Below are 19,704 nucleotides of genomic sequence, written 5' to 3'. Positions count from 1 at the left end.
ACCACCAAACCTCCAAATGGAGTTGATTGACCTCCAATGCAATGATGCACTGAGGGCAAAATATGCGGCAGTGGGTGCTGCGGAGTTCGCCCGTTTCCTCCCCGGCACAATGCCCCAGCTGCGCATCCAGGCTGCTCAAACGTTGTCTATGTTTGGCAGCACATACCTGTGTGAACAACTGTTTTCTTTGATGAACCTGAACAAAACATCACACAGAAGTCGACTTACTGCTGAACACCTCCACTCAATTCTGAGGATTTCTTCAGCTCAGAGCCTTACCCCGAACATTGATGAACTTGTGGAAAAGATGGGACACCACCAAGTATCACCCTCAACCTCAAACAAGTGAACATTACTGTGCAATCACATATTTAGAGTTTTTACTCAGTTCAAGTTTAAAAGTTAAAATTTAATATTTGTTTTCACTGCATGTTACTTCTCCTTAAACAAAGTGTTGTTTTTGATTAATAGATTTTTGCACTTTATTTTTTTGTATTTCAATCCAATTATATTTTAAAAATATTTCAGTTGAGTGGATGATAGAAAATTGCTATTATTGTTTTTTCTTTGAAGTAAATTTAGCCCACTTTTGCTAAAATAGAAAATATAGTCTACTAATGGTGCCTTCAATACCGGTTTCTTTCATTTAATGTTCATGTTATGGGGATATTTATATAAAGGAAATTTGTCTTTTGTGTCTGTTGAAAATTAAAGATTACTGACAGAGCCATAAGAAAATATTGCTTTATTTATCTGATCATATTGTAATATATTTGTTAGGTTTTCAGTAGGTTCAATTAGGTTCACTAGACTATATGCGTCATTTAAAAATTTTTCAATGAACATTCGAACAGTCCGGCCCTCGTCTTGTAGCTGATTTTTTTATTTGGCCCTCCGTCCATTTGACTTTGACACCCCTGCTCTAACCCTATACCCTATACCCTAACCTTACCCTAACCTTACCCTATACCCTAACCCTATACCCTATACCCTAACCCGATACCCTATACCCTAACCCTATACCCTAACCCTATACCCTATACCCTAACCCTATTCCCTATACCCTAACCCTATACCCTATACCCTAACCCTAACCCTATACCCTATACCCTAACCACTTACCTTAATTGTAACCCGAACCATAATTGTAACTGTCTCTTATCCCTAAGATTAAATTAGACTTTTTCCTCACGGGGAACCTGGGAAATGTCCCCACGAGGGATAATTTTCCTTGTTCTACTGTCCTTGTGAGGATAGTTATAGAAGCACACACCTCAGCTCTCACTAAGCCTACAATACACACACACACAACTCTCTCTCTCTCTCTCTCTCTCTCTCTCGGTCTCTCTCTCTCTCTCTCTGTTTCTCTCTCTCTCTCTCTCTCTCTCGCTCTCTCTCTCTCCCTCTCCCGCTCTCTCCCTCTCACTCACTCAATCACTCACTCAGTCACTCACTCTCTCACTCTCTCACTCTCTCACTCTCTCTGAAATCAACTCAATGACAACAAATCAGTCAAATTCTAACCTAGCAGGACTGGAGCAGAATGTTCAACTGGAAAAGTTTCCACACCTTAATAATCACTGTCAAGTGCAATCAATTGCGTATTGAAATAAATGTGTTCCTGGAGAGAACAATGGGTTACTTTGGTTAAATAAAAGTTAAATTAAAAATAAATCAATTAAATACTATACAATTGAGTACCAGCCAAGAAGTAGATCTGGCCTTATTCTATTGAAGTGGTTAAGATGCGACTGGTACGTGATGGTGGAGAAGCTAGTCTCTGTAATTCAAGTGCTTCTACACCTGCATTGCTTGCTGTTTGAGGGTTTTAGGCTGGGTTTAGGCTGGGTTTCTGTACAGCACTTTGAGATTTCAGCTGATGAAGAAGGGCTTTATAAATACATTTGATTTGATTTGACCTGTGTGAAAAGCTGTCATCAAAGCTGTCATTTGAAGAATCTCAAAATATAAAATATTTTTTGTTTTTTGTTTTACACTTTTATGGTTACTACATGATTCCATATGTGTTATCTCATCGTTTTGATGTCTTCACTATTATTTTACAATGTAAAATAAAAAACCCTGGAATAAGTAGGTGTGTCCAAACTTTTGACTGGTACTGTAGGTGTATATGACACTGGTCCAATATAGCGACATAGTGGTAACCATACCTGGGTGTAGGGTCACAGGGGTCACAGGGTGCAGGGGTGGAGATGGTGTCCTCTCCACGGGGTGGAGGTTGAGGTAGGGAGGCTGGGGATTCTGTCAGGGGTTCAGAGAATGTAGTGGTGGTGAGTGTGGTGTCCCGACTCTCATAGGGTGTAGGTACAGGTAGAGGCGGGACAACCGGCGTTGCTGCAAGAGCTGCAGGTGGGGAAGAAGCCTGGGCTGGTGGGGAAGAAGCCTGGGCTGGTGGGGAAGAAGCCTGGGCTGGTGGGGAAGAAGCCTGGGCTGGTGGGGAAGAAGCCTGGGCTGGTGGGGAAGAAGCCTGGGCTGGTGGGGAAGAAGCCGGAGTTTCTGGGGCTTCTGCTGGAGCCTGGGGGGGTGCAGGAAGTGGTGTGTCGGGCTCAGTCGACTGGAGCTCTGGGGGCAGCCTCTCTTGAGGAGTGGGAGGAGGGGTGGAAAAATCTTCCTGAAGGTAGGTAGGGAGGGCAGGAGGGTACTGGAAGACTTGTCCAGGAGACGTGGGAGGAGGTGGGGAGGAGGTGACAGGGGGAGGAGGAGGGGAGGAGGTGGCACGGGGAGGAGGTGGGGAGGAGGTGACAGGGGGAGGAGGAGGGGAGGAGGTGACAGGGGGAGGATGTGGGGAGGAGGTGGCAGGGGGAGGTGGTGGGGAGGAGGTGACAGGGGGAGGAGGTGGGGAGGAGGAGGTGAAAGAAGGAGGCTTACTCCTCTCCTCAGTCTGCTCAGCCTCTGTCAGGAAGGACCTGGACAGAACAGGAGGGAGACACGTGGATTAACAACCTACACACAAAAACATACACATAATTGTTGGCTGTTTGGTTTGGTACAGTGTGGTATGGTGTGGTGTGGTATGGTATAGTGTGGTATGCTATAGTGTGGTGGTATAGTATAGCATTGTGTGGTATGGTGTGGTATAGTGTGGTATTGTGTGGTATAGTGTAGTGTGGTATGGTGTGGTGCAGTGTGGTATGGTGTGGTATAGTGTGGTGTGGTATGGTTTGGTATTGTGTGGTATGGTTTGGTTTGGTATGGTTTGGTATAGTGTGGTATGGTGTGGTATGGTTTGGTATGGTGTGGTATGGTGTGGTATGGTATGGTGTGGTATGGTTTGGTATGGTGTGGTATGGTATGGTTTGGTATGGTGTGGTATAATGTGGTATGCTGTGTGTTTGGTGTGGTTTGGTTTGGTATGGTGTGGTATGGTTTGGCATTGTGTGATATGGTTTGGTATAGTGTGGTATGGTTTGGTATTGTGTGGTTTTGTGGAGTGTGGTATAGTGTGGTATGGTTTGGTGTAGTGTGATATGGTATGGTATGGTTTGGTATTGTGTGGTTTGGTATGGTGTGGTATGGTCTGGTATGGTATGGTTTGGTATAGTGTGGTATGGTGTGCTATGGTATGGTACGGTGTGGTATGGTCTGATATGGTGTGGTGTGGTATGGTATGGCGTGGTATGGTATGGTTTGGTGTGTGTGGTATAGTGTGGTATGGTATGTTATAGCGTGGAATGGTTTGGTATGGATATGGTATAGTGTGGTATGGTATAGTGAGGTATGGTTTGGTATGGTTTGGTATGGTGTGATGTGGTTTGGTTTGGTATAGTGTGGTATGGTTTGGTGTAGTGTGGTATAGTGTGGTATGGTATAGTGTGGGTTGGTATGGTATGGTGTGGTTATGGTATAGTATGGTATGGTGTGGTTATGGTATAGTATGGCTCTGGTATAGTTTGGTTATGGTATAGTATAGTGTGGTATGGTATAGTGTGGTATGGTATAGTATGATATGGTATGGTATAATGTGGTATGGTATAGTGTGGTATGGTATGGTATGATATGGTATGGTGTGGTATGGTATAGTATGGTATGTTATGGTATGGTTATGGTATAGTGTGGTTATGGTATAGTATGTTGTGGTGTGGTATGGTATAGTGTGGTGTGGTTTCATTTGGTGTGGTATGATATAGTGTGGTGTGGTATGGTATAATGTGGTATGGTTAGTGTGGTATGGTAGAGTGTGGTATGGTATAGTGTGGTGTGGTTTCATTTGGTGTGGTATGGTATAGTGTGGTATGGTATGGTATGGTATAGTGTGGTATGGTATAGTGTGGTTATGGTATAGTGTGGTTATGGTATAGTAAGTTGTGGTGTGGTATGGTATAGTGTGGTGTGATTTTGTGTGGTGTGGTATGGTATAGTGTGGTATGGTATAGTGTGGTATGGTAGAGAGTGGTGTGGTATGGTATAGTGTGGTGTGGTATAGTGTTGTATAGTATAGTGTGGTGTGGTATGGTATAGCCTGGTATGGTATGGTGTGGTATAGTGTGATATGGTATTTTGTGGTATAGTGTGGTATGTTGTGGTATGGTATAGTGTGGAGCGGTGTGGTATAGTGTGGAATGGTATAGTGTGGTTTGGTGTAGTGTGGTGTGGTATGGTATAGTGTGGTATAGTGTGGTATGGTGTGGTTTGGTATTGTTTGGTATGGTTTGGTGTGGTATGGTTTGGTATAGTGTGGTATGGTGTGGTATAATGTGGTATGGTGTATGTTTGGTGTGGCATGGTTTGGTTTGGTATGGTGTAGTGTGGTATGGTTTGGTATAGTGTGTTATAGTATAGTATTGTGTGGTATGATGTGGTATAGTGTGGTATCGGGTGGTATAGTATAGTGTGGTATGGAGTGGTGCAGTGTGGTATGGTGTGGTATAGTATGGTGTGGTATGGTATAGTGTGGTATGGTATAGTGTGGTATGGTATGGTTTGGTATTGTGTGTATGGTTTGGTGTGGTATGGTTTGGTATAGTGTGGTATGGTGTGGTATGGTTTGGTATAGTGTGGAATGGTGTGGTATGGTATGGTGTGTTATGGTGTGGTATGGTTTGGTTTGGTATGGTGTGGTATGATATAGTGTGGTATGGTGTGGTATGTGTGGTATAATGTGGTATGCTGTGTGTTTGGTGTGGTTTGGTTTGGTATGGTGTGGTATGGTTTGGCATTGTGTGGTATGGTTTGGTATAGTGTGGTATGGTTTGGTGCAGTGTGGTATAGTGTGGTATGGTTTGGTATTGTGTGGTTTTGTGTAGTGTGGTATAGTGTGGTATGGTTTGGTGTAGTATGGTATGGTGTGCTATGGTATGGTACGGTGTGGTTAGTCTGATATGGTGTGGTGTGGTATGGTATGGCGTGGTATGGTATGGTATGTGTGGTAGAGTGTGGTATGGTATGTTATAGTGTGGAATAGTTTGGTATGGATATGGTATAGTGTGGAATGGTGTGGTGTGGTATAGTTTGGTATAGTGTGGTATGGTATAGTGAGGTGTGGTTTGGTATGGTTTGGTATGGTGTGGTGTGGTTTTGTTTGGTATAGTGTGGTATGGTTTGGTGTAGTGTGGTATAGTGTGGTATGGTATAGTGTGGGTTGGTATGGTATGTTGTGGTTATGGTATAGTATGGTATGGTGTGGTTATGGTATAGTATGGTTCTGGTATAGTTTAGTTATGGTATAGTATAGTGTGGTATGGTATAGTGTGGTATGGTATAGTATGATATGGTATGGCATAATGTGGTATGGTATAGTGTGGTATGGTATGATATGGTATGGTATGGTATAGTATGGTATGTTATGGTATGGTTATGGTATAGTGTGGTTATGGTATAGTATTTTGTGGTGTGGTATGGTATAGTGCGGTATGGTATAGTGTGGTGTGGTTTCATTTGGTGTGGTATGATATAGTCTGGTATGGTATGGTATGGTATAGTGTGGTATGGTATAGTGTGGTGTGGTAGAGTGTGGTATGGTATAGTGTGGTGTGGTTTCATTTGGTGTGGTATGGTATAGTGTGGTATGGTATGGTATGGTATAGTGTGGTATGGTATAGTGTGGTTTCATTTGGTGTGGTATGGTATAGTGTGGTGTGGTATAGTGTGGTATGGTATAGTGTGGTATGGTATAGTGTGGTATGTTATAGTGTGGTTATGGTATAGTGTGGTTATGGTATAGTAAGTTGTGATGTGGTATGGTATAGTGTGGTGTGGTTTCGTGTGGTGTGGTATGGTATAGTGTGGTATGGTATAGTGTGGTATGGTAGAGAGTGGTGTGGTGTGGTATAGTGTGGTGTGGTATAGTGTTGTATAGTATAGTGTGGTATGGTATAGCCTGGTATGGTATGGTGTGGTATAGTGTGATATGGTATGTTGTGGTATAGTGTGGTATGTTGTGGTATGTTATAGTGTGGAGCGGTGTGGTATAGTGTGGAATGGTATAGTGTGGTATGGTATAGTGTGGTGTGGTGTAGTGTGGTGTGGTGTGGTATGGTATAGTGTGGTATGGTTTGGTATAGTGTGGTATGGTGTGGTATAATGTGTTATGGTGTGTGTTTGGTGTTGCATGGTTTGGTTTGGTATGGTGTAGTGTGGTATGGTTTGGTATTGTGTGGTATGGTGTGGTATGGTGTGGTATTGTGTGGTATGGTTTGGTGTGGTATGGTTTGGTCTGGTATGGTATGGTTTGGTATAGTGTGGTATGGTATGTTACGGTGTGGTATGGTTTGATATGCTGTGGTATGGTGTGGTGTGTTATGGTATGGTGTGGTATGGTTTGGTAGGTGTGGTATAGTGTGGTATGGTATGTTATAGTGTGGTATTGATTGGAATGGTTATCGTATAGTGTGGTATGGTGTGGTGTGGTATAGTTTGGTATGTGTGGTATAGTGTGGTACTGTATGGTATAGTGTGGTATGGTTTGATATGGTTATGGTATAGTGTGGGTTGGTATGGTATGTTATGGTTTGGTATAGTGTGGTATAGTGTGGTATGGTATAGTGTGGTATGGTATAGTGTGGTATGGTGTGATATGGTTTGGGATGCTGTGGTATGGTTTGGTAAAGTGTGGTATGGTTTGGTAAAGTGTGGTATGGTGTGGTATGGTATAGTGTGGGTTGGTATGGTATGGTGTGGTTATGGTATAGTATGGTATGGTATGTTTATGGTATAGTATGGTTATGGTAAAGTGTTGTTATGGTATAGTATGGTATGGTATGGTGTGGTGCGGTATGATATGGTATGGTGTGGTTATGGTATAGTATGGTTCTGGTATAGTTTAGTTATGGTATAGTATAGTGTGGTATGGTATAGTGTGGTATGGTATAGTATGATATGGTATGGCATAATGTGGTATGGTATAGTGTGGTATGGTATGATATGGTATGGTATAGTATGGTATGTTATGGTATGGTTATGGTATAGTGTGGTTATGGTATAGTATTGTGTGGTGTGGTATGGTATAGTGCGGTATGGTATAGTGTGGTGTGGTTTCATTTGGTGTGGTATGATATAGTCTGGTATGGTATGGTATGGTATAGTGTGGTATGGTATAGTGTGGTGTGGTAGAGTGTGGTATGGTATAGTGTGGTGTGGTTTCATTTGGTGTGGTATGGTATAGTGTGGTATGGTATGGTATGGTATAGTGTGGTATGGTATAGTGTGGTGTGGTTTCATTTGGTGTGGTATGGTATAGTGTGGTGTGGTATAGTGTGGTATGGTATAGTGTGGTATGGTATAGTGTGGTATGTTATAGTGTGGTTATGGTATAGTGTGGTTATGGTATAGTAAGTTGTGATGTGGTATGGTATAGTGTGGTGTGGTTTCGTGTGGTGTGGTATGGTATAGTGTGGTATGGTATAGTGTGGTATGGTAGAGAGTGGTGTGGTGTGGTATAGTGTGGTGTGGTATAGTGTTGTATAGTATAGTGTGGTATGGTATAGCCTGGTATGGTATGGTGTGGTATAGTGTGATATGGTATGTTGTGGTATAGTGTGGTATGTTGTGGTATGTTATAGTGTGGAGCGGTGTGGTATAGTGTGGAATGGTATAGTGTGGTATGGTATAGTGTGGTGTGGTGTAGTGTGGTGTGGTGTGGTATGGTATAGTGTGGTATGGTTTGGTATAGTGTGGTATGGTGTGGTATAATGTGTTATGGTGTGTGTTTGGTGTTGCATGGTTTGGTTTGGTATGGTGTAGTGTGGTATGGTTTGGTATTGTGTGGTATGGTGTGGTATGGTGTGGTATTGTGTTGTATGGTTTGGTGTGGTATGGTTTGGTCTGGTATGGTATGGTTTGGTATAGTGTGGTATGGTATGTTACGGTGTGGTATGGTTTGATATGCTGTGGTATGGTGTGGTGTGTTATGGTATGGTGTGGTATGGTTTGGTAGGTGTGGTATAGTGTGGTATGGTATGTTATAGTGTGGTATTGATTGGAATGGTTATCGTATAGTGTGGTATGGTGTGGTGTGGTATAGTTTGGTATGTGTGGTATAGTGTGGTACTGTATGGTATAGTGTGGTATGGTTTGATATGGTTATGGTATAGTGTGGGTTGGTATGGTATGTTATGGTTTGGTATAGTGTGGTATAGTGTGGTATGGTATAGTGTGGTATGGTATAGTGTGGTATGGTGTGATATGGTTTGGGATGCTGTGGTATGGTTTGGTAAAGTGTGGTATGGTTTGGTAAAGTGTGGTATGGTGTGGTATGGTATAGTGTGGGTTGGTATGGTATGGTGTGGTTATGGTATAGTATGGTATGGTATGTTTATGGTATAGTATGGTTATGGTAAAGTGTTGTTATGGTATAGTATGGTATGGTATGGTGTGGTGCGGTATGATATGGTATGGTGTGGTATGGTATAGTATGGAATGTATTGGTATGGCATGGTTATGATATAGTGTGGTTATGGTATAGTGTGGTATGGTGTGTTACAGTGTGGTATGGTGTGGTATAGTATGGTGTAGTATGGTATGGTATAGTGTGGTATGGTGTGGTATAATGTGGTATGGTGTATGTTTGGTGTGGCATGGTTTGGTTTGGTATGGTGTAGTGTGGTATGGTTTGGTATAGTGTGTTATAGTATAGTATTGTGTGGTATGATGTGGTATAGTGTGGTATCGGGTTGTATAGTATAGTGTGGTATGGCGTGGTGCAGTGTGGTATGGTGTGGTATAGTATGGTGTGGTATGGTATAGTGTGGTATGGTATAGTGTGGTATGGTATGGTTTGGTATTGTGTGTATGGTTTGGTGTGGTATGGTTTGGTATAGTGTGGTATGGTGTGGTATGGTTTGGTATAGTGTGGAATGGTGTGGTATGGTATGGTGTGGTATGGTGTGGTATGGTTTGGTTTGGTATGGTGTGGTATGATATAGTGTGGTATGGTGTGGTATGTGTGGTATGGTGTGGTATAATGTGGTATGCTGTGTGTTTGGTGTGGTTTGGTTTGGTATGGTGTGGTATGTTTTGGCATTGTGTGGTATGGTTTGGTATAGTGTGGTATGGTTTGGTGCAGTGTGGTATAGTGTGGTATGGTTTGGTATTGTGTGGTTTTGTGTAGTGTGGTATAGTGTGGTATGGTTTGGTGTAGTATGGTATGGTGTGCTATGGTATGGTACGGTGTGGTTAGTCTGATATGGTGTGGTGTGGTATGGTATGGCGTGGTATGGTATGGTATGTGTGGTAGAGTGTGGTATGGTATGTTATAGTGTGGAATGGTTTGGTATGGATATGGTATAGTGTGGAATGGTGTGGTGTGGTATAGTTTGGTATAGTGTGGTATGATATAGTGAGGTGTGGTTTGGTATGGTTTGGTATGGTGTGGTGTGGTTTTGTTTGGTATAGTGTGGTATGGTTTGGTGTAGTGTGGTATAGTGTGGTATGGTATAGTGTGGGTTGGTATGGTATGTTGTGGTTATGGTATAGTATGGTATGGTGTGGTTATGGTATAGTATGGTTCTGGTATAGTTTAGTTATGGTATAGTATAGTGTGGTATGGTATAGTGTGGTATGGTATAGTATGATATGGTATGGCATAATGTGGTATGGTATAGTGTGGTATGGTATGATATGGTATGGTATGGTATAGTATGGTATGTTATGGTATGGTTATGGTATAGTGTGGTTATGGTATAGTGTGGTTATGTTATAGTATTTTGTGGTGTGGTATGGTATAGTGCGGTATGGTATAGTGTGGTGTGGTTTCATTTGGTGTGGTATGATATAGTCTGGTATGGTATGGTATGGTATAGTGTGGTATGGTATAGTGTGGTGTGGTAGAGTGTGGTATGGTATAGTGTGGTGTGGTTTCATTTGGTGTGGTATGGTATAGTGTGGTATGGTATGGTATGGTATAGTGTGGTATGGTATAGTGTGGTGTGGTTTCATTTGGTGTGGTATGGTATAGTGTGGTGTGGTATAGTGTGGTATGGTATAGTGTGGTATGGTATAGTGTGGTATGTTATAGTGTGGTTATGGTATAGTGTGGTTATGGTATAGTAAGTTGTGATGTGGTATGGTATAGTGTGGTGTGGTTTCGTGTGGTGTGGTATGGTATAGTGTGGTATGGTATAGTGTGGTATGGTAGAGAGTGGTGTGGTGTGGTATAGTGTGGTGTGGTATAGTGTTGTATAGTATAGTGTGGTATGGTATAGCCTGGTATGGTATGGTGTGGTATAGTGTGATATGGTATGTTGTGGTATAGTGTGGTATGTTGTGGTATGTTATAGTGTGGAGCGGTGTGGTATAGTGTGGAATGGTATAGTGTCGTATGGTATAGTGTGGTGTGGTGTAGTGTGGTGTTGTGTGGTATGGTATAGTGTGGTATGGTTTGGTATAGTGTGGTATGGTGTGGTATAATGTGTTATGGTGTGTGTTTGGTGTTGCATGGTTTGGTTTGGTATGGTGTAGTGTGGTATGGTTTGGTATTGTGTGGTATGGTGTGGTATGGTGTGGTATTGTGTGGTATGGTTTGGTGTGGTATGGTTTGGTCTGGTATGGTATGGTTTGGTATAGTGTGGTATGGTATGTTACGGTGTGGTATGGTTTGATATGCTGTGGTATGGTGTGGTGTGTTATGGTATGGTGTGGTATGGTTTGGTAGGTGTGGTATAGTGTGGTATGGTGTGGTGTGGTATTGTTTGGTATATGTGGTATAGTGTGGTACTGTATGGTATAGTGTGGTATGGTTTGATATGGTTATGGTATAGTGTGGGTTGGTATGGTATGTTATGGTTTGGTATAGTGTGGTATAGTGTGGTATGGTATAGTGTGGTATGGTATAGTGTGGTATGGTGTGATATGGTTTGGGATGCTGTGGTATGGTTTGGTAAAGTGTGGTATGGTTTGGTGTAGTGTGGTATAGTGTGGTATGGTATAGTGTGGGTTGGTATGGTATGGTGTGGTTATGGTATAGTATGGTATGGTATGTTTATGGTATAGTATGGTTATGGTAAAGTGTTGTTATGGTATAGTATGGTATGGTATGGTGTGGTGCGGTATGATATGGTATGGTGTGGTATGGTATAGTATGGAATGTATTGGTATGGCATGGTTATGATATAGTGTGGTTATGGTATAGTGTGGTATGGTGTGTTACAGTGTGGTATGGTGTGGTATAGTATGGTGTAGTATGGTATGGTATAGTGTGGTATGATATAGTGTGGTATGTTATGGTTTGGTATTGTGTGGTATGGTTTGGTGTGGTATGGTTTGGTATAGTGTGGTACGGTGTGGTATGGTTTGGTATAGTTTGGTATGATGTGGTATGGTATGGTGTGGTATGGTTTGGTATGGTGTGGTATGGTATGGTTTGGTATGGTGTGGTATGATATAGTGTCCTATTGTGTGGTATGGTATGTGTGGTATGGTGTTATATAATGTGGTATGCTGTGTGTTTGGTGTGGTTTGGTTTGGTATGGTGTGGTATGGTTTGGCATTGTGTGGTATGGTTTGGTATAGTGTGGTATGGTTTGGTGCAGTGTGGTATAGTGTGGTATGGTTTGGTATTGTGTGGTTGTGTGTAGTGTGGTATATTGTGGTATGGTATAGTGTGGTATGGTAGAGAGTGGTGTGGTGTGGTATAGTGTGGTGTGGTATAGTGTTGTATAGTATAGTGTGGTATGGTATAGCCTGGTATGGTATGGTGTGGTATAGTGTGATATGGTATGTTGTGGTATAGTGTGGTATGTTGTGGTATGTTATAGTGTGGAGCGGTGTGGTATAGTGTGGAATGGTATAGTGTGGTATGGTATAGTGTGGTGTGGTGTAGTGTGGTGTGGTGTGGTATGGTATAGTGTGGTATGGTTTGGTATAGTGTGGTATGGTGTGGTATAATGTGTTATGGTGTGTGTTTGGTGTTGCATGGTTTGGTTTTGTATGGTGTAGTGTGGTATGGTTTGGTATTGTGTGGTATGGTGTGGTATGGTGTGGTATTGTGTGGTATGGTTTGGTGTGGTATGGTTTGGTCTGGTATGGTATGGTTTGGTATAGTGTGGTATGGTATGTTACGGTGTGGTATGGTTTGATATGCTGTGGTATGGTGTGGTGTGTTATGGTATGGTGTGGTATGGTTTGGTAGGTGTGGTATAGTGTGGTATGGTGTGGTGTGGTATTGTTTGGTATGTGTGGTATAGTGTGGTACTGTATGGTATAGTGTGGTATGGTTTGATATGGTTATGGTATAGTGTGGGTTGGTATGGTATGTTATGGTTTGGTATAGTGTGGTATAGTGTGGTATGGTATAGTGTGGTATGGTATAGTGTGGTATGGTGTGATATGGTTTGGGATGCTGTGGTATGGTTTGGTGTAGTGTGGTATAGTGTGGTATGGTATAGTGTGGGTTGGTATGGTATGGTGTGGTTATGGTATAGTATGGTATGGTATGTTTATGGTATAGTATGGTTATGGTAAAGTGTTGTTATGGTATAGTATGGTATGGTATGGTGTGGTGCGGTATGATATGGTATGGTGTGGTATGGTATAGTATGGAATGTATTGGTATGGCATGGTTATGATATAGTGTGGTTATGGTATAGTGTGGTATGTTGTGTTACAGTGTGGTATGGTGTGGTATAGTATGGTGTAGTATGGTATGGTATAGTGTGGTATGATATAGTGTGGTATGTTATGGTTTGGTATTGTGTGGTATGGTTTGGTGTGGTATGGTTTGGTATAGTGTGGTACGGTGTGGTATGGTTTGGTATAGTGTGGTATGATGTGGTATGGTGTGGTATGGTATGGTTTGGTATGGTGTGGTATGATATAGTGTCCTATTGTGTGGTATGGTATGTGTGGTATGGTGTTATATAATGTGGTATGCTGTGTGTTTGGTGTGGTTTGGTTTGGTATGGTGTGGTATGGTTTGGCATTGTGTGGTATGGTTTGGTATAGTGTGGTATGGTTTGGTGCAGTGTGGTATAGTGTGGTATGGTTTGGTATTGTGTGGTTGTGTGTAGTGTGGTATATTGTGGTATGGTTTGGTGTAGTGTGATATGGTGTGTTATTGTTTGCTATTTTGTGGTTTGGTATGGTGTGGTATGGTTTGGTATTGTGTGGTATGGTTTGGTATGGTATGGTTTGGTATAGTGTGGTGTGGTATGGTATGGCGTGGTATGGTATGGTATGTGTGGTACGGTGTGGTATGGTTTGGTATGTGTGGTACAGTATGGTATGGTATGTTACAGTGTGGAATGGTTTGGTATGGTTATGGTATAGTGTGGTATGGTGTGGTGTGGTATGGTTTGGTATGTGTGGTACGGTGTGGTATGGTATGTTATAGTGTGGAATGGTTTGGTATGGTTATGGTATAGTGTGGTATGATGTGGTATAGTTTGGTATAGTGTGGTATGGTATGGTTTGTTATGGTTTGGTATGTTGTGGTGTGGTTTGGTATAGTGTGGTATGGTTTGGTTTAGTGTGGTATAGTGTGGTATGGTATAGTGTGGGTTGGTATGGTATGGTGTGGTTATTGTATAGTATGATACGGTGTGGTTCTGGTATAGTATGGTTCTGGTATAGTTTGGTTATGGTATAGTGTGGTATGGTATAGTGTGGTATGTTATAGTGTGGCGTGCTGTATTGTGGTGTGGTATGGTATAGTGTGGTATGGTGTGGTTTGGTATTGTGTGGCATGGTTTGGTGTGGTGTTTTTTGGTATAGTGTGGTATGGTGTGATATAATGTGGTATGGTGTGTATTTGGTGTGGTATGGTTTGGTTTGGTATAGTGTAGTGTGGTATGGTTTGGTATTGTGTGGTATGGTTTGGTATTGTGCGGTATGGTCTGGTATGGTATGGTGTGGTAGTTTGTGTGGTATGGTTTGTTGTGGTATGGTTTGGTCTGGTATGGTATGGTTGGTATAGTGTGGTATGGTATGTTACGGTGTGGTATGGTTTGATATGGTGTGGTATAGTGTGGTGTGTTATGGTATGGTGTGGTATGGTGTGGTATGGTTTGGTATGTGTGGTATAGTGTGGCATGGTATGGTATACTGTGGTATGGATTGGTATGGTTATGGTCTAGTGTGGTATGGTGTGATATAGTTTGGAATGTGTGGTATAGTGTGGTATGGTATGGTATAGTGTGGTATGGTTTGGTATGGTTTTGGTATAGTGTGGTATGGTATGGTTTGGTATAGTGTGGTGTAGTGTGGTATGGTATAGTGTGGTATGGTGTGATATGGTTTGGTAAAGTGTGGTATGGTTTGGTGTAGTGTGGTATAGTGTGTTATTGTATAGTGTGGGTTGGTATGGTATGGTGTGGTTATGGTATAGTATGGTATGGTATGTATATGGTATAGTATGGTTATGGTAAAGTGTTGTTATGGTATAGTATGGTGTGATATGGTGTGATGTGGTATGTTATGGTATGGTATAGTGTGGTATGGTATTGTGTGGTATGGTATGGTATGATATGATATGGTATGGTGTGGTATGGTGTGGTACTGTGTGGTATGGTATGGTTTGGTGTGGTATGGTTTGGAATAGTGTGGTATGGTTTGGTATAGTGTGGTATGGTGTGGTATGGTATGGTTTGGTATGGTGTGGTATGGTATGGTTTGGTATGGTGTGGTATGATATAGTATGGTATTGTGTGGTATGGTATGGTATGGTTTGGTATAGTGTGGTATAGTGTGGTATAGTGTGGTATGGTGTTATATGGTATAGTATGATATGGTATGGTATAATGTGGTATGGTGTAGTGTGGTATGGTATGGTATGATATGGTATGGTGTGGTATGGTATGGTATAGTATGGTATGTTATGGTATGGTTATGGTATAGTGTGGTTATGGTATAGTGTGGTTATGGTATAGTATGTTGTGGTGTGGTATGATATAGTGTGGTATGGTATAGTGTGGTGTGTTTTCATTTGGTGTGGTATGGTATAGTGTGGTATGGTATAGTGTGGTATGGTAGAGTGTGGTATGGTAGAGTGTTGTATGGTATAGTGTGGTGTGGTTTCATTTGGTGTGGTATAGTGTGGTGTGGTATGGTATAGTGTGGTATATTGTGGTGTTGTTTCATTTGGTGTGGTATGGTATAGGGTGGTGTGGTATAGTGTGGTATGGTATAGTGTGGTATGGTATAGTGTGGTTTGGTATAGTGTGGTTATAGTATAGTGTGGTTATGGTATAGTATGTTGTGGTGTGGTATGGTATAATGTGGTATGGTATGGTATAATGTGGTATGGTATAGTGTGGTATGGCATGGTATGATATGGTATGGTGTGGTATGGTTATGGTATAGTGTGGTTATGGTATAGTGTGGTTATGGTATAGTATGTTGTGTTGTGGTATAGTGTGGTGTGGTTTCATTTGGTGTGGTATGGTATAGTGTGGTGTGGTATGGTATTTTGTGGTATGGTATAGTGTGGTATGGTATGGTAGAGTGTGGTATGGTATAGTGTGGTGTGGTTTCATTTGGTGTTGTCTGGTATAGTGTGGTGTGGTATGGTATGGTATAGTGTGGTATGGTATAGTGTGGTATGGTATAGTGTGGTGTGGTTTCATTTGGTGTGGTATGGTATGTTGTGGTGTGGTATGGTATATTATGGTATGGTATAGTGTGGTATGGTATGGTTTGGTATGGTATAGTGTGGTATGGCTGTGTATAGTGTTGTATGGTGTGGTGTGGTATGGTGTGGTATGGTGTGGTGTGGTATGGTATGGTATAGTGTGGTATAGTGTGGTATGGTATAGTGTGGTATAGTGTGGTATGGTATAGTGTGGTATGGTATGGTATAGTGTGTTATGGTATGTTGTGGTATAGTTTGGTATGGCGTGGTTTGTTGTGGTATGGTGTAGGGTGGTATGGTATGGTATGGTATAGTGTGGTATGGTATGGTTTGGTATGGTATGGTGTGGTATAGTGTGGTATGGTATTGTTAGGTATGTGTGGTAAAGTGTGGTATGGTATAGTGTTGTATGGTGTGGTGTGGTATGGTTGGGTATAGTGTTGTATGGTGTGGTATGGTATGGTGTGGTGTGGTATGGTGTGGTATGGTGTGGTATGGTATGGTTTGTTATGGTATAGTGTGGTAATGTTGTGTATAGTGTTGCATGGTGTGGTTTGGTATGGTGCGGTATGGTATGGTATGATATAGTGTGGTATAGTGTGGTATGGTATGGTATAGTGTGGCATAGTGTGGTATAGTATGGTGTGGTATGGTATGGTTTGGTTTGTTGTGGTATAGTGTGGTTTGTTATAGTGTGATTTGGTATAGTGTGGTGTAGTGTGATACGGTTTGGTATGGTTTGGTATAATGTAGTATGCGTTGGTGTAGTGTGGTATAGTGTGGTATGGCATAGCGTGGGTTGGTATGGTATGGTATGGTTTGGTATGGTATAGTGTGGTATGGTATGATATGATATGGTATGGTGTGGTATGGTATAGTGTGGTATGGTATGGTATAGTGTGGTATGGTATGGTGTGGTATAGTGTGGTATGGTGTGTTTTGGTTTGGTGTGGTATGGTGTGGTATAGTGTGCTATAATGGGGTATGGTATGGTGTGGTATAGTGTGGTATGGTGTGGTGTGGTATGGTATGGTATGATATAGTGTGGTATGGTGTGGTATGGTGTGATGTGGTGTGGTATGGTATGGTATAGTGTGGTATGGTGTGGTATAGTGTGGTATGGCATCGTTAGGTATGTGTGGTAAAGCGTGGTATGTTGTGGTGTGGTATAGTGTGGTATGGTATGGTATAGTGTGGTATAGTGTGGTGTGGTATGGTTCGGTACAGTGTTGTATGGTGTGGTATGTTGTGGTGTGGTATGGTATGGTATGATATAGTGTGGTATAGTGTGGTATAGTGAGGTATGGTGTGGCATGGTATGGTATAGTGTGGTATGGTTGGGTATAGTGTTGTATGGTGTGGTGTGGTATGGTGTGGTATGTTATGGTATAGTGTGGTATGGTATGGTATAGTGTGGTATAGTGTGGTATGGTGTGGTGTGGTGTGGTATGGAGTGGTATGGTATGGTATAGTGTGGTATGATGTGGTTTGGTATAGTGTGGTTTGGTATAGTATGGTATGGTATGGTATAGTGTGGTTTGGTATAGTGTGGTTTGGTATAGTGTGGTTATGGTATAGTGTGGTATAGTATGGTGTGGTATAGTATGGTGTGGTATGGTTTGGTCTGTTGTGATATAGTGTGGTTTGGTATAGTATGGTATGGTATAGTGTGGTTTGGTATAGTGTGGTTTGGTATAGTATGGTTTGGTATGAAATGGTAGCCTCGTGTTTAGAGCGTTTGGCCAGTATCGAAAGCTTCCTGGATGGATCTCAGAGCTGACAAGGTATAAATCTGTCATTCTTCCCCTGAACACGGCAGTTAACCAACCCACTGTTCCCCGGAAGGACATCATTGTAAATAAGAATTTGTTCTTAATAACTGATTTGTCCAATTAAATAAAGGTTACATTTTAAAACCAACCATACACATGAACAGCCAGACTGGACACTCGAGTCCGACCACAACTTGACAAACGAGCAGTCTCAGTCTAAATACAAACAACAAAAACATTTAAAAATGTTCCATCCAGCCAGTAGACAACGTAACCTGTTTATAGTGCTCGTGTCCAGGCTCTAGTCTGTCAACAGTGGATACCTGGTGGTGAAGTGTGTTAGTTTGGCTTCCCATTTTATCAGAAGGACTAAACTTCAGCTCTAATCTGACAGGCAGCTGTTGTGGTTCTCATCGGGCTAGGGGCCAGGGGTAAATGTCTGACTCCTGTTAGTTAAGAATCTATAAATAGTAATAGACCAATTCTCTACATCATAGTCAGATACACAGTCTCTCTCTCTCTCTCTCTCTCTCTCTCTCTCTCTCTCTCTCTCTCTCTCTCTCTTGTTAAATCTTTTCAATGTGTCAAGTTATTTACTTGTTTTTCTTATGATTTGGTTGGGCCTAATTGTGTTGCTGTCCTGGGGCGCTGTGGGGTCTCGCTCTATCTCTCTCTCTCCTACACACAAACACTCTCTCACACACATTCTCACGCTTTTTCTTAGCAACTGCCTGCACAGGACAGGCCTGCAGAGATTGCTCTATCTCTGTCTCTCTCAGTGTTTATCTCTCTATCTCTGCAACTGTTAGCACATAGCATAGATCTGTGGCATCCCTCTCTCTCTCTCTCTCCAACTGTCAGCACGTAGCATAGATCTGTGGGATCCCTCTCTCTCCCTCTCTCTCCCTCTCTCTGCAACTGTTAGCACATCGCATAGATCTGTGGGATCCCTCTCTCTCTCTCTCTCTCCCTCTCTCTGCAACTGTTAGCACGTAGCATAGATCTGTGGGATCCCTCTCTCTCTCTCTCCCTCTCTCTGCAACTGTTAGCACATAGCATAGATCTGTGGGATCCCTCTCTCTCTCTCTCTCCCTCTCTCTGCAACTGTCAGACGTAGCATAGATCTGTGGGATCCCTCTCTCTCTCTCTCTCCAACTGTCACACGTAGCATAGATCTGTGGGATCCCTCTCTCTCTCCAACTGTCAGACGTAACATAGATCTGTGGGATCTCTCTCTCTCTCTCTCTCTCCAACTGTCAGACGTAACATAGATCTGTGGGATCCCTCTCTCTCTCTCTCTCCAACTGTCAGACGTAACATAGATCTGTGGGATCCCTCTCTCTCTCTCTCTCCAACTGTCAGACGTAACATAGATCTGTGGGATCCCTCTCTCTCTCTCTCTCCAACTGTCAGACGTAGCATAGATCTGTGGGATCCCTCTCTCTCTCTCTCTCCAACTGTCAGACGTAACATAGATCTGTGGGATCTCTCTCTTCCTCTCTCTCCAACTGTCAGACGTAGCATAGATCTGTGGGATCCCTCTCTCTCTCTCTCTCTCCAACTGTCAGACGTAACATAGATCTGTGGGATCTCTTTCTTCCTCTCTCTCCAACTGTCAGAGGTAGCATAGATCTGTGGGATCCCTCTCTCTCTCTCTCTCTCTCTCTCTCTCCAACTGTCAGCACGTAGCATAGTTCTGTGGGATCACTCTCTCTCTCCCTCTCGCCAACTGTTAGCACGTAGCATAGATCTGTGGGATTCCTCTCTCGCTCTCTCTCTCTCTCTCTTTTCTTGTCTCTCTCCCTCAGACTGAGAACAGAGTGTCCGTTGGGTTTCCTCTTCCTTCCTCCTACAGAGACGTAATAATAGATCATGAGGGACTATAGGAAGCTTGCTTCTGAAGGGGCAGAGATA

General features: G+C 42.4%; 1 protein-coding gene across 1 annotated transcript in view; it reads right to left on the bottom strand.

Moving 5' to 3' along the window:
* Positions 1–19,704, bottom strand: part of LOC139402273 (serine-rich adhesin for platelets-like) — a 156,826-nt gene that overhangs the window by 106,554 nt on the left and 30,568 nt on the right. Inside the window, exon 7 of the mRNA XM_071146372.1 lies at positions 2,172–2,927. Coding sequence (XP_071002473.1) covers positions 2,172–2,927 — 756 coding nt within the window. The remainder of the gene's footprint in view (positions 1–2,171; positions 2,928–19,704) is intronic.

This window comes from Oncorhynchus clarkii, unplaced genomic scaffold (genome assembly GCF_045791955.1).
Source record: "Oncorhynchus clarkii lewisi isolate Uvic-CL-2024 unplaced genomic scaffold, UVic_Ocla_1.0 unplaced_contig_5109_pilon_pilon, whole genome shotgun sequence".
Lineage (NCBI taxonomy): Eukaryota > Metazoa > Chordata > Actinopteri > Salmoniformes > Salmonidae > Oncorhynchus > Oncorhynchus clarkii.
Note: the sequence above shows the minus strand (reverse complement) of the source record. Positions and strands in the feature narration are given on the sequence as shown.